Source organism: Cryptomeria japonica, chromosome 3, assembly GCF_030272615.1.
Source record: "Cryptomeria japonica chromosome 3, Sugi_1.0, whole genome shotgun sequence".
In the NCBI taxonomy this organism is placed as follows: domain Eukaryota; kingdom Viridiplantae; phylum Streptophyta; class Pinopsida; order Cupressales; family Cupressaceae; genus Cryptomeria; species Cryptomeria japonica.
Genome location: NC_081407.1, coordinates 941,334,786 through 941,349,066, shown reverse-complemented (window position 1 = coordinate 941,349,066; position 14,281 = coordinate 941,334,786). Strand labels below are relative to the sequence as shown.

At 36.1% G+C, this 14,281-nt stretch overlaps 1 protein-coding gene across 3 annotated transcripts in view; it reads right to left on the bottom strand.

Moving 5' to 3' along the window:
- The window catches only part of LOC131072947 (probable LRR receptor-like serine/threonine-protein kinase At1g67720), a 132,575-nt gene extending 118,708 nt beyond the window's left edge, over window positions 1-13,867 (bottom strand). The window contains exons 1-2 of one of the 3 annotated variants that reach the window (XM_059217022.1): window positions 13,559-13,794; window positions 13,318-13,402 (exon numbers count right to left, since the gene is read on the bottom strand). In XM_059217022.1, coding sequence (XP_059073005.1) covers window positions 13,318-13,402; window positions 13,559-13,588 — 115 coding nt within the window. In that variant the 5' untranslated portion in view covers window positions 13,589-13,794. Of the gene's footprint in view, window positions 1-13,317; window positions 13,403-13,558 lie in introns of all 3 variants that reach the window. The other 2 variants (XM_059217024.1, XM_059217023.1) reach the window with 2 other exon arrangements.
- Window positions 13,868-14,281: the final 414 nt, after the last annotated feature.

Below are 14,281 nucleotides of genomic sequence, written 5' to 3'. Positions count from 1 at the left end.
GCCAAGGTTCTACTAGCATTGGATATCTCAAATGCATCTTCAAGTGCTTTAAACATGTTGTAGGTCGTTTCATGTTTCCTTATGATCGGCATAATATTATTTCTCACCCCATCAACTATGATTTTGATGGCCTTTTCATTTCCCTCTCTCCAAGTTGTTTTGTCAGGTTCAGTCTCAGGTTCTGCAGTTTCAGTTTTTACAAATGATTCGACTTTATTTTCTTTTAGAATCATCTAAATTTTGAACTTCCATGCTGAGAAGTCATCACCTCCTCCGAGTCTATCTTCGAATTTGATAGCGCTAGCCATAGATGACACACTCGCTGAGTTTTTGGACCTAGCGAGTAGTAATGACTTCTACTCGCCAGGAAAACTCACCAAGTTTTTGGCGAGTTTTTGCCAAAAACTCGCCCGCGTTAGCCTAATAGCCGAAAACGACAAAAAATACAATCATTTTTTGTTTTTCGGTATGGCTTTGGGCTGAGAAGGGGGAAACTCACTTGGAAGGGCTTGCAAGGTGATTTGGAGTGATTATTGGGTGATTCCAAGTGGATTTGAAGGGGATTTGAAGGGAAAATCAGATTCCAAGGTAAGTTTTTTAATTTTTTTTCTATGTTTTTTTTACACAATTTGTTTATTTTTTGTTGCATTTAGATTGATTACAAATGATTCCTAGGTAGTCTAAATCATTTCTAAGTTATTTACACAAGATTTAACACAAGTTTTGTTGAATTTTCACAATTTTTTTGAAGAATCTAGTTTTCAAAAAAAAATTCAAACCCTTTTTTTTTTTAAAAAAAACTTCGAATGATGTCTAAATATATTTAAACTAATGTAGATAGTTTGCTTAGTGCTAAATTGTTTAACTAAAATGTTAATTTTTTTTTTCACTTTGTATGTGTAGGTTAAGTAAGCATTAATCATGGCAAGGGAGCAATGGCCACTAGATCCATGCCCATCTGGATATATAGGCACCCGTCCTAGAGGTGCTAGAGATGGGGCATGGAGGTATGCCTATGAGGGACCCGGTCCTGGGTCAATTATAAGCATAAAGTGTGAGAGAATACTTCATGGAGGCATCAACCGCCTCAAATACCACCTTGCAGGGATAGATAGGCATGATGCTAGAGCATGCCCTGGGACCAATGAAGAAATAAAAAGACAAATGAATGCCCTACTTGCAGCTGGGGAAGAGAAGAAATTGCAAAGGGAGAGGGCAAAGCTAGCCATGAGATCAGCCATAGCTGAATCTCAAAGTGTTTCTATTGACCTTGAAGAGGAAGAAGAAGCACTTGAGGGCATAGTGGGCTCTCGGCATGGCCCACGTATCCGCAAACCCACCATCACCTCACCCATTGCTTCTGCTTCCTCTAGTAGAGTACCTGGCACTGTTCCACATCCATCACAACGATCAGGGTTGATAGGTGATTATTTGTTCCTGGGCACAACCATCATTAGAGGCCACTGGATGGAATAAGGAGGTACTGAGAAAACTGACATTGCAATTGCTGATTTTTGGTACTTCAACAACATTGCATTCAATGTGGCGGAGAATGCTTATTGGCTGAATTTGGTGACTGCTATGACAGTTTCAGGAAAGGGGTACAAGGCCCCTTCTCGCAGGGATTTGAGTGGGAGGTTAGTAAATTACTACATAGTCCACTTGATTTCATTTTTAATTATTTTTTAGATTTCTTGTTTATTAAATCAAAATTGTGTACTAAGACCTAATTTCACTTTGCACTTACAGGTTGCTCACAAATGCAGTTGCTAGGGCAAGAGAAGTGATGGAGGATCAAAAAATTGAATGGGCAAATTATGGCTGCACCATTCTTTCTGATGGGTGGACAGATGGCAAGAACTGCACCATCATCAATTTTTTGGTCGCTTGCAAGGACAATGTAGTGTTCTTGAAATCTGTTGATGCCTCCAACAAGGTGAAAAATGCAGAAACATTGGCTGGAATGTTGGAACCTGTCATCATGGAGGTGGGGGTAGAGAATGTGGTGCAAATCATCACAGATAATGCAGCAGCATATGTGTCAGCAGGTAGAATCCTTTTGAATTATCACCTTTAGGCATTAGCAATATTCTCATTTGTTGTGGGGTTTGTTTTACTTTGTTGCATATTTCTTAAGAATAAATTCTTCTTTTGCAGGAAGAATCCTCCAAGAGAGGCACCCCACTCTTTTTTGGACACCTTGTGCAGCACATGTCCTTGACCTTCTTTTGGAGGACATAGGAAAACTTGAGTGGGTGACTCCAATTGTGGAAGATGCAAGGAGGATCACCAAATATATTTACAATCACCCTTGGGTCCTAAATTTGATGAGACAACACACGCAAGGGAAAGATTTGGTGAGAGCTGGTGTCACAAGGTTTGCAACGATTTTCTTGACATTGCAAAGCATTCTTGTCGCATTGACTTCTTTGAAACAAATGTTGTGAGTGGAGAAAGGCTTAACTAACCTTATTCAAAGAAGCCTGAAGGAGAGGCTGTTGCATGCATAGTCATCGACAGCCAATTTGCACAAAGGGCTGCAGAGATTGTGAAGGTTGTTACTAACTTACTTCAAAACTTTAATTTTTAAATTTTAGTTATTCTTGATTCAAGTCTCTCATTACTAATTTGTAACTTCATTATTTAAATTTTGATCTTTTTGTAATTTGTATTTTTCAATTGTAGGTGTCAGAGCCCTTGGTTCGAGTTCTTCGCTTGGTGGATGGGGATAAAACCCCAATGGGATATCTTTATGAGGCCATGGATAGGGCCAAGGAGTCTATCAAAAATTACTACAAGGGGGATAGGCTCAAATTTGATCCCATTTGGGAAATTGTTGATAGGAGGTGGAACAATCAGCTCCACCAACCCATTCATGCAGCAGGGTACTTCCTCAACCCTTGTTTTAGGTTCAGGGGTTCTTACTCAGATCCGAATGGAGAATTCATGGAAGGCCTCAGTACATGCATTGAGAGGATGGTACCTGATGTTGAGGAGAGAGACCTCATTGTGAGTGAGCTCCAAAATGATGAGGGAGGAAGGAGTAAACTATTCTCTTCAGAGCTGGCTAGGAGAGGAAGAACCACTCAAACCCCAAGTATAACATTTGCCATTTGGATTTTGGGATCTAAACACTAAAATGATTGATAAATTATGTTTTCTCTTTTCTCTTTGCTTTCTAACTTTTCCATTTTATTTATTTTGCAGATGCTTGGTGGCAAAATTGGGGTGGAAACACCCCACATCTCAAAAACTTTGCCCTCAGAGTCTTATGTCAGCCTTGCAGTTCATCCAATTGTGAGCGCAATTGGAGCTTGTTTGAAGCAATCCACACGAAGAAGAGGAGCAAGTTAGCGCAGAAACGGCTCAATGACCTTGTCTATATGCAATATAATCTTCGATTGCGCGTAAAGAAGGTAGAGGAACTAGAAGGTGGTCCAATTGACTTGGATGATATAGATCCTTACAGTGATTGGACATCACAGGAGTAGCCTCCATTGTTTTCTGACACTGACATCACTGATTTGGAGAGGCAAGCTATGGAGGAGGGGGGTGGATTTGGTTTCAGGCTGGATGACATTGAGGAGGATGAGGCTGAGGATTCATTGCCAGTGCCAGAGGCAGGTGGAGACATAGCTTCATCCAGGATGGAGGATGAGTCTCAATCAACCATACCGAGCGAGGAGGCACAGTCACGCCCAGTCCCACAGCAGACTTATACGACTAGACAGTCTAAACCCTCTAGTTCTACCTCTCCCCATGTTTTTGCTAGAGCTGGGAAGAGGAAGTTGTAATTGTAATTTGTAATGATGTATTTACTTTTGTTTTTACAAAAACTATTTAGTAATTTACTATTTTGCTTCCAGGCTTCTAGCCATCAGCATTCCTCATGAGGATGCGATTTTGTAGACACTTTGCATTTAAATATATCTAGAATCAGCTTGTTTCTTTTGTGTTATCATTTATTGACTCATTGGATGCATCTTCTCATTAAATTTTGCAAAAAAAATGCATTTTTTACTAAGTTTAAGCGTCTTTTTAAGTTGCCGAGTTTTTCGCCGAGTTTTTCCGAGTTTTTCCCGAGTTTTCACCGAGTTTTTTTCCCAGGGGCTTGGCGAGTCGAGCCGAGTCGCGAGTAGTTCAACTATGGCGCTAGCCATTAGAAGAAATGTGTTGTTGAATATATGCTTGTTTTGAATTTTCCACAAAATTGAACAGCCTCAGGTTCGATTTTAACTATAGCTCTGATACCATGTAAATGTTATTCAATTCTCAATTCAAGATGCAAGTTATATTCAAGGTTATCTTTCTTTCAAATATGTGTTATATCTTTAATATGATAAATCTGATTATAGTCTTGTATGTTGTAGATGAGAGGAGCATTTATCGATTTCAATATCCTTCTCACAAATGCTGATTGATATAAATATGTATGCAAGGAGGATCAAGCAATACCTTGACCGGTCATGTCTATTACACATGCCCGATCAAGATATTACTTGATCGCACCTTTTGAATTATCGTAGTATTTACCAATCGGTGTATATCAATTAACAAACCACCCAGTACTTAATCGGCGTATCTATCATATGCAAGACAACCGATACTAATCGGTATGTATTAGTTAAGCCCGATAACAATCGGTGTTCACAATTAATATACTAACCGATATTAATCAAAGTGCATTCATTGGTTAAGCCCGATAACAATCGGTGTTCACAGTTAATATGTTTAACGTAAAGCAATACCAATCGGTATTATGTGCTATGAGATTTACAACCGATGATTATCGGTAGTTAAGCATTGATCGAACTTTGCAAGAATGGTTGAATATATACAAATTGAAGAATGATCATCAAATGAAGGAACAATAGCTTGAAGTCTTCATCATAGTTTATCGATAGGATAGATGATTGAATGAGAGACTTCATTTATCTCTCATTCAATCAGTTATCTTACCGAGGCTATCATGCATTAACAATATTTATTATTGTTTTCTGCACAACCAAGAAAAAGAAAAAAATTGACCAATCAATCTATAGAAACAAACCAAATAAATACTATTGAAAGGAATTTTCCCTACACCGATCTGATAAATTGAATACTAATCTGCAAACTTTTTATTTTAGCATGGTAATTTGATTCTCTGTCTGCAAATTCTTTAACAATTAAAATTTCTCTACCGATAAAATTTACTGCATGTTGTATTAGTTTCCATAGGCATTTCAACAAAATTGATTTTGTGCACATCCTTCAATCATAGCATGCCTTGTGACTACATTCTTTTGAGGCATTATACACTGTATTATACATGCTTCCATATTTTATAATCGTGTCCATCTTGGCTGTTAGCAAAATTTCCTCATTCTTCATGCTTAGATGCTATCCATTACCCATTTCTGCACACCATGTTGTCATAAGAAAAATAATGGTGTTGCATTCTTAAAGTTTGACAAAAGATATCCTCCTCTATCAATCCCCAAAATAGAGCTCTAAAATTTATTAATTTAAATTTGTTCCGTGTTCTTAAGGTCTAGTTTGCATTTCAAGAATTTCATAATTGAACAGGAATCAAGACTTTGAAATATCAGCTCAAGAACAAGAAATTGTGACTACGTACAAAACATAAGTCCTTAGTGTATTTAATTCCTATTGACTGGGAATAGAGAGTATAAATCTGGTTCTTAGTATTCAATGGATTTAGTGAATGAGTGAATCGCTAGAGATTTTAATCTTGAAAAATGAATGAGATAAATTCTCATCAAATTTTTAAAAAATTATTTACCCTCGTATTTATAACAGCAAGAATGATATGGTTTCACTTACACCAGTAAATTCATCTCAATATTCATATAACATAGCTGTTAGCATACAAATTCACAAAAAAGTATTAAAAGAACACTATAAGACAGGAATATATTGAAACCAAATCTCAAATCAGACCAAAATTTTCATTTAACAGGTTGCAAAAACAACTTCAAAACAGATGAACATTTCTTACCCCACGCCTAAAAACAAACTTCAACTTGCAATTAGTATTCTCATTTAATGGCTGCAATTTTTTTCCATCTCAAAAATTTAGTAGCTCTAAAACCCTGTATTCTTTGTAGATTATTGACAATGAGTGTTGCTCTTGTTATTGCGAAGTACAATAGGGAATTAACTGTTGGATACAACCATAGTTGCCAGGTTTGATTAGGCTGGGGCATGAATCATTGTACATAGATTATTCGAAAACCAATTCTAGATAATTGAAGAAATTCTTGTGCAATGCCAGTGGCAAATATCAATTTCAATGTATTTGATGTGACTTTCGGCCTCATTTCGGCCTCAACCATAAACACATAGTCATTTTCACTTACAGTTTCCATTTTGGTTACTATTCAACAAATCTATTTTGTATTGCATTCGATGAGATGATAACTTTTTGAGGCGATCTGTTAAACGGTTCAAGTGCCTTGTCTCTATTTTTTTTGCTTGCCAAGGTTAAAATAAATCTATCATCTAGTTTCAAGGGGTTATTCCCTAAATCTCACTAGAAATGTTCTTTAGTGCATATGCACTTCTATTGGAATAAACTTAAAGGATTTATATTTTGCAGTCAAGGATATAAGTCATACTCAAAGTAATCAATGAGGTATTTGTATCCAACATATTTTATCTATATTGGGATCTTATTAGCTATAAAATTAAAAGGATTATAAAAACTAAAACCTTGAGTTTTTGTATCTAGGAAGTTGACAAGTGATTTTAAAGGATATTATAATCCATACATTGTTAGAAAAATAAAAAGAAAAATAAAATATCGCATCTAGATTTACTTAAGTCTGACCTAGGTTACATTGTGGGCCCATAACCCATTGGTCCTAAGATCATTTTTAAAATTGGTAAAATACTTTAGCTACTAGAATATGCTAGTTAAATAATACAATGGCTTAAAAGTTTCAGAACTAAAATGTTCTTATTACCCTTAGACATGGGGACATGTACAATTTTTACAGAGGGAGAAACCACCTCCAAAATAATATATGTGGGATAGATTTATCAAATATATTTAGAACTTCATTTAATGATATTCATTTTGAAGATTTTATGGTAGCAACAATATAGAAAGATGCAATGAAGCCCTTGACTTATCTTCAAAACTTAGAATTCATCACAAAGCTAATAATATTGTGGTATTCAATCTAATGATACAACTAAATTTACAAACATTGTGAAAGCAATGGTAAACCCAACAAATAAACATTATATGGTCCTTTGGGATCATAGAAATTACTAGGGATCACTAGTTTTCTTGTGCTTCTATAATTTTTATTATGATTTTCCTATAAAATAATATTCTATAGCCATCATTAGATCTCAATGATCTTGTTAAGTCTCATCTTCTAGGACAAGGGTCTATGAAAATCATCATTGTTATAGACAAATTATCAACTTTTTAATTAAACCAACCTTCACCCTTGGATTTTAATAAATTAATGGTTACACCTAATGTTCCCCTATGAAGTGCTCAATACATGTTAATAATTTGATATTCTTTAGTTATTGTTAAAATGCTCAACAAGATTACCATGGTTTATTTTACTACATACTTTGTTATTGGACTTGATCAACCCAATAATATAAAAGTTATTGTATATAAAAGGCAATTGTGTATTTGTTTTGCAAAGAAGATATTCATGTAGTCTGGAATGCATGAATACCATCTTAGAATGTATTTTGAGTATATAATTATACTTTTATAATTTACGAGTGACTATATAGGAGTAATTGTTGTATGATAATACTTTTATAAAGAGCAAAGCAGTTAAAAGATTAAATAAAGTGAAAAACTTAAAAAGATAGGAGATTAAAACATATACTTATGATACGTTTTTATGAAAATATTATCATTGGAAAAATGATTATGGAACTGGTGAAATTTGTCAAATTAAAAGATGACAAGAATATAGATGAATTAAAATAAAAATGGAAATACAATTAAGTATGCACATATTCAATGTCAGTAATTGATTTATTGATCATAATTTTTGAGTTGTGATGCAAATACATCTCTTGCTACTGAGGACAGCAGCTAAATTACAAGGGGAGAAATGTTATGGGACTTTTTCACGTGGAATGGAGTTATAATAAATAGTATTAAATAAATATAATTATGGACATTATAATTGTTATGAAGGGTTATGACTTTTGTTACCACCCTTGACACATTATTTAAAACCTATGAATCAATAAAGGAGGACACAGAGGGAGAAAATAGTAGAGGAAAAAGAAATTGAAAAAAGAAAAAGAGAGAGGATAGTTAAGGTCTGGTGGTTGGGCATGGGGCATTGGAGAAGGGGCATACAGTGTGTGTCCAACTCGGGGTACAGCGTACACCCGAGAGTGTCCTGGCCAGGGCTGTGTTTATTTCATGTCGTGAAGGCATGTGGGGTTCTATGTAAGAACCATGTTTATTTCATGTCATGAAGGCATGTGGGGTTCTATGTAAGAACCGTGTCCTCTTGGAGTGCTCCCTTGCCTGGAAACCCTATACCTATAGCTAATCCTTTGCGTGCAGGAAAGCAGTCTCTCCGTGATTTACAGATATGTATTAATCAATTTCATATAGTCATTGCCCTAATGTTTCACCATTGCAAATCATTATCTCAATGTTTTATACATTCTGAGTAATTAGTTTATCATTACTTGAATAAATTACTTTGATGCTTTATTAAAATACTATGTAAATACTTAATAATAAATAGTGAATTTAACACCTTAATATTAAATTATCTTTAGGTAAAGGTTAATCCACTACTGATACTTAATAAATCATAAGGGAAAAGTATCATTACAGAATTAGCCGCCACCTTGGTCAAATATTCCAGCAATGAATGCGCCACTATGCCTTCATGTACTCAATAGATTCTCGTAATGCAAATGGACCCCGTTGTCGTTATAATTTTCAAAGTTGTGCTTCATTAATACAGAATTTCTCTTTGCATGTCGCCAACTCATCCTTTACAAGAATCTTTCCATTCCGGACCCACAAAAGACATTTTGGAAGATTTTCCTACCTTGGAAGAATTTTTACCAAATTTATCCGCTCCTGCAAGAATTCTGCACATCTGGAATTCTTGGAGAGAGAAAATTCTTGAAGAGAATTTTGTCCTTAATGAAAATTTATGTGCACACTTCGTCCTAAAAGAAGATTTTCCTAACCACTAACCATTTTCCATGCCTGAGGAATTTTGTCTTGTTCTGAGCTCTGGAGAGAGAAAAACTTCTTACTTAGCCAATTTTCCTTATGCCTTGAAATTCTTCACCTTGGGCACATTTCTTCCCCGAGGAAGGAATTTCTTCAATCTTAAGCCAAATTTCATATTTTCCAAGAATTTTGTCCTGAAGGAAGGAAATTCCAACACTCTGTCAGTTTTTTTCCTTTTCCTACTTTTTAGGAATCTTTTCAATTTTGAGTTCCAAGGTCATTGAGAGAGAAAATTCTGTCACGAATCCAAATCTATCATCATTTTGAAATTCGAATGATTTTTTATGCCTAAAAGTGGATTTTTCAAAAAAATTCCCAAGGGAATTTTTTTTGTTTTGTTCATCCTTGATTCCTCCTGGCCTTGGAATTTTCATCTTCAATTCATCCTGGGTGTGGAATTCAATGTATGAAGGAATTTTCCACTTGGAAGGAAATTCCTTCCCTTCTTCATTTTGGCACTTTCACAACCATCTTGGGCGCTAATTCCTCATCATGGAGGAATTTTATGTTTTTGCTATCCTTCCCTGGCACCTTGGTTCTAGCACCCATTTCTCAACTTGGGTGCTAGATTGCTAGTGTGGAGGAATTTTCAACTTTGAACGCTTTTCCTTGACCTCCTCCTTCTAGCACTCCATGCCTGACTTGGGCACAATTTCATGTTTGTGGAGGAATGTTGTGCCTTGAAGGAAATTCCAACCTACCCCAATTTAAGCACTCATCTCATGCCTTGGGCGCGAAAACACCATGGTGGAGGAAAATGTCCTTGACTTGTCTCTTCCATGGCCCTCCTTGTCTAGCACTCTTACCTAGCTTTGGGCACCAAAAGCACTAAGTGAAGGAAATCTTAAATTTGATGACTTTCCTTGGCACCCCTCACCTAGCGCTCCATTCTCTAACTGGGCGCCAAAATGATACACTGGAGGAATTTCGTGCCTTAGACCATTTTCCTGCTTACCCCCTGTTTGGTGCTCCTACTTGGCTTTGGGCGCCAAATGCCCATCATGAAGGAATTCTATGTGTGGAGGAAAATTTCTCCACACATCCTTTCTAGCGCCCACACTTGCATTTGGGCGGAAATTTCACTAGGTGAAGGAAAAATAGGAGTGGAGGAAAATTCCTCCACCAACCCATTCTAGTGCCCACCTTGTATTTGGATGCATTTCTCTGCCTTAGGAATTCCTGCTTGTTTTTCATCCAGACTTAGCCATTTTTACATATTTCCGGATTAGGATGCCATATTCGGAATTGAAGTAATTTTCTTGTCTTAAGAGGATTTTCAATGCTTTCCACTTCTAGGATGATTCCCATACTTAGCCACTTTTGATCAGATAGCCTGCCTTTTCAAACTTTTTGGATTTGGAAATGTTCAGGAATGCTCAGTCTTCAATGTCTGCCTATGAAGAACCTGCCAAAAATAGACTTTCCCAAAATAGTAGTGTGTTTCAAAATGTTAGGATTAGGACAAAACAGGTCGAGAAAGCACTTACTAGCAATAGAAACTTACTAAAAATAGAAACTGCTAAAAATAGTAAGTTTGACTTTTGGCAAAATTAGACCAATCAGAGAGAGTGAAATCCCTAAAAAATAGAAAGTTGCTCAAAATTCGCTCAAATTTCACTAGCGAGTTCCTTAAGGGGTCCTATTTCCGGTGCAATGTTCAGTTTTTCCAAAACCCTAAAGGAAAGGCCTCAAATCCAAGTCTGAAGGGCAAAACCCTAAAATGGACAAAATAGGCTCCAAACTTGGCCAAATTCACTCAAACGACTTGCAGACTAGATCAAATTGACCCCCAAACACTTGCAAAACGAGGAGACTGATGAGATTGCTGCGAAAAGACCCGACAAACCAAAGCCAAAAGACCAAGAGGACCTAAAAAGTAGGGTGTTCCATTTGCAATGGGGCAATGTGTGAAAATGTCACAACAAGTTCTTATGTTTACAATTTCATTTGCATTCCCAACAAAACAGCCATGTTTGCAATCTCATCCTCATCCTAATATATATAAGCTATTCTACATGTCTTCAAATGGGTGATGCCATCCCCAAATAAAGTAGAATGTTAATTCAACCATACTTGCAATGTCTAAAGAATAATGAGATTTGTTTCTTTCATAACTCCATTTGGAGAACGCACGTGTCAATCTTTATTCCTCACCAGCTAAAGCAATTCAAATAATGTGAGAGATCTTTTGTGTTTAGAGTTTTTCTAGAGATAAGAATGAACCTGGTTAGCTTTTAGGCTGCATGAAGACCATGGCTAAAATGCCAAGGTATGAAGTGCAACTCTTCTTTCAAACTCACAACCATCCTCATCTCTTATTCCCTTTGAAGGTAAACATGTTTGGACCTAATTTTCCCAGAAAAATGAGAGCCCAATGAGCTCTAATTTCTGGACAATTAAGAAATGTTACCAAGCAACCAAGGCTACTTCAACAGCTTGATTATGTTTTCAATTCTAGTACCCATCTCAGATTATTCCAAATTCCAAACTTTCAGGCATTTTTCCTCATTGCAAAATGTTAGGAAAAAATCTTCCCATGAAACACTTGTCTTTAAGACTGGCAATGTTTGCAGAACAACAGAGTACTAGGGTTGCCATTAAGCTACCAGTTCTTAAGTAATCAAAGACATGTACAACAGCAAAACTATATTTCTCCTCCTTACAAGCTATGGCTGTTTCTTCTATAAACTGTAATCCCCTAACCAACAAGTGTAACAACAGAAATAATACCCCAACTGTTAATGTGGCAAGATACAGCCCATTTGGGTTGTGAAGTAATGGTGAGGGTGGCATGCATAAGAGCATGGCAAGGTTCAAATCCTCCCACTGCAATAAGGCAGCTGACCATTCCAGCAGACATGTGATGAGATTTTGGTAGAGTAATTATGGAAGCATGAATTATGATCTTAAAAACTTTATTTCAAGCATACTGAAGACAGTTAAAGAAGGCCCCAAAGGAAATATTTTCCAGCTTGTAGCCCATATAATCTCATCCCCAATTAACAAAGAAAGGTTTGTTATCCGAAATTGGAAAGTTAAGTTAAATAAAGTTAGCCAACTTAGTCATTTGAATGATCTCATTGAAGCTAAACCCCTTCGCTAAACAAACTTGAAGATTCACTGTTGTAAATTCACAGCTAAACTAAGTTTCAGAAGCTAGCCTTTTAAGAAAAACAGAGGAAGATGAACCAAAGGACCTGACTAATCAGAGTGATTAGACTTACAGAGACTATAGACAATGGTCAAAGTTAAACGCATGTCACTAGGTCCACTATAGTCGAATTTGTCCCTGTCAGAGTTGGGCGCACAGAAATTGTCTGCTTGCGGCTCAACAAAAAATTACAGAACGAATTTTAAAGGCTTCGGGACATGTCAAACATTTTCTTCTCGTTTACAAGGGCATTTGGACTCTTATTTCTTTGTGTTTTAATAGTAAGTTGGTTAAAGAGACTTATATTGCTTCAGCCTATAAGTCTTAAGGAGTTGTAGCAGAGAGTGTGGTAATTGTGAGTCCATTGAATAGCTTGTAGATCGAACATCGCTGTTTGGTACAACAAAAATCCTTGGAGACTTATTTGAAGGCAAGACACAATTATAACAACACTGGCCGCTTGAGGAGGAACAACACCTCATTCTTCTGGAGTTCTTCTCCACTTTAGGCATCTCAAAATTATATCGATCTTGTTATCTTTGCTTGTGGACAAAGATTCCATAGTTCTTTACTGTTATCAACTCTGCACTGCATACTTTGGGACTTCTTTTCCATATTTCCACACAAAGAACAGCAACTTACACAATCAAAACATTAAAGAAGCATTGGATCTGTTTTGATATATTATGTAGTGAAATTTCCTCACTAATTACAGCTCAGACTGTGATGTAAATTTCATGAAGTAAAACCCATGTTTAAAAATCTTAAGCACCCCAATTGAAGCTTACCCCACACAGTACTAAATGCTGCGCGAAACCTCACTAACCTGAGATTTGCCAAGAATAAAACATGGCAAAAAAGGCATGTTAACTCAAAGCCTTAAATTCCCAAAAATCGTACTTATCACAGTTACATTTTAAACCGTGGGAAGTGGTAGCGTGTTCGAGCCTCTCGAATCCCAAACAGAGCGACACCGAAACCCCTGAGCATAAAACTACCTAGCTACACAGTCATTAGCCTTTCATCTAAAACCTGCTTATAGAAAAGCTGATAAAATGCACAAACATAAAAAAAGTTTATACTGTTGCTTTGAAATCTAATCAATCTAATCATGGGTATCATGTAAAGTAGGGAGTATATATTAATGAAATTACCTGGTATCTGAGCAGTTGCAGAAAAAGCATGAAGAAGAAGAAAGATGGCAGAGACAACGCTGGGCCAAGCCATGAGCACAGTTGTCAATCTCACATCCCTCACTTCGCCTCAATGAAAGATATTTTTCATGCTCCCGTGCTCAGACTTTGAGAGCCTGGCACTTGAATGCAAATTAGAGGAGTTTTTACTGTGGGTATGTATGTTATGTTCCCCTGGTGGGCAGGCAGTACATGAGGTGGCAGGCCGTGGCTTTGCTTTTGTCAGCTTTAGCAGTGAAAAGACTTCAAACTAATCTGCGCGATTACTTTCCGCGAAGAAGAAGCTGTCTTATGGGATCCACCATTAAATAAAAGTACTTTACATTTTTAAAAGAATACGATCCACACATTTTGATGTTATTGTTTACAAAATAAACCACTATATAGACTAATTTAATAAATAAACCAGTAATTTAGGGTATTTAAGTTGTTATTATTATTATTATTATAATTGTGTGAAGGAAAATAATGTTAAAAATTAAGGTAAAGAATTGTAATAATAAATATTAATGTAGGAAATTTAAATATTAGTAAAAATATTATATTTTTATTTAAAAAGTATTCATAGATATATTAATTTGGAATTATTTTATTGGTTCTTTCAAGATAAGAATATTAATACATCTATTGGATGCAATTTCTTTTCTTTTTTTTTTAATTGAAAAAATGCATTACAATTTCTTT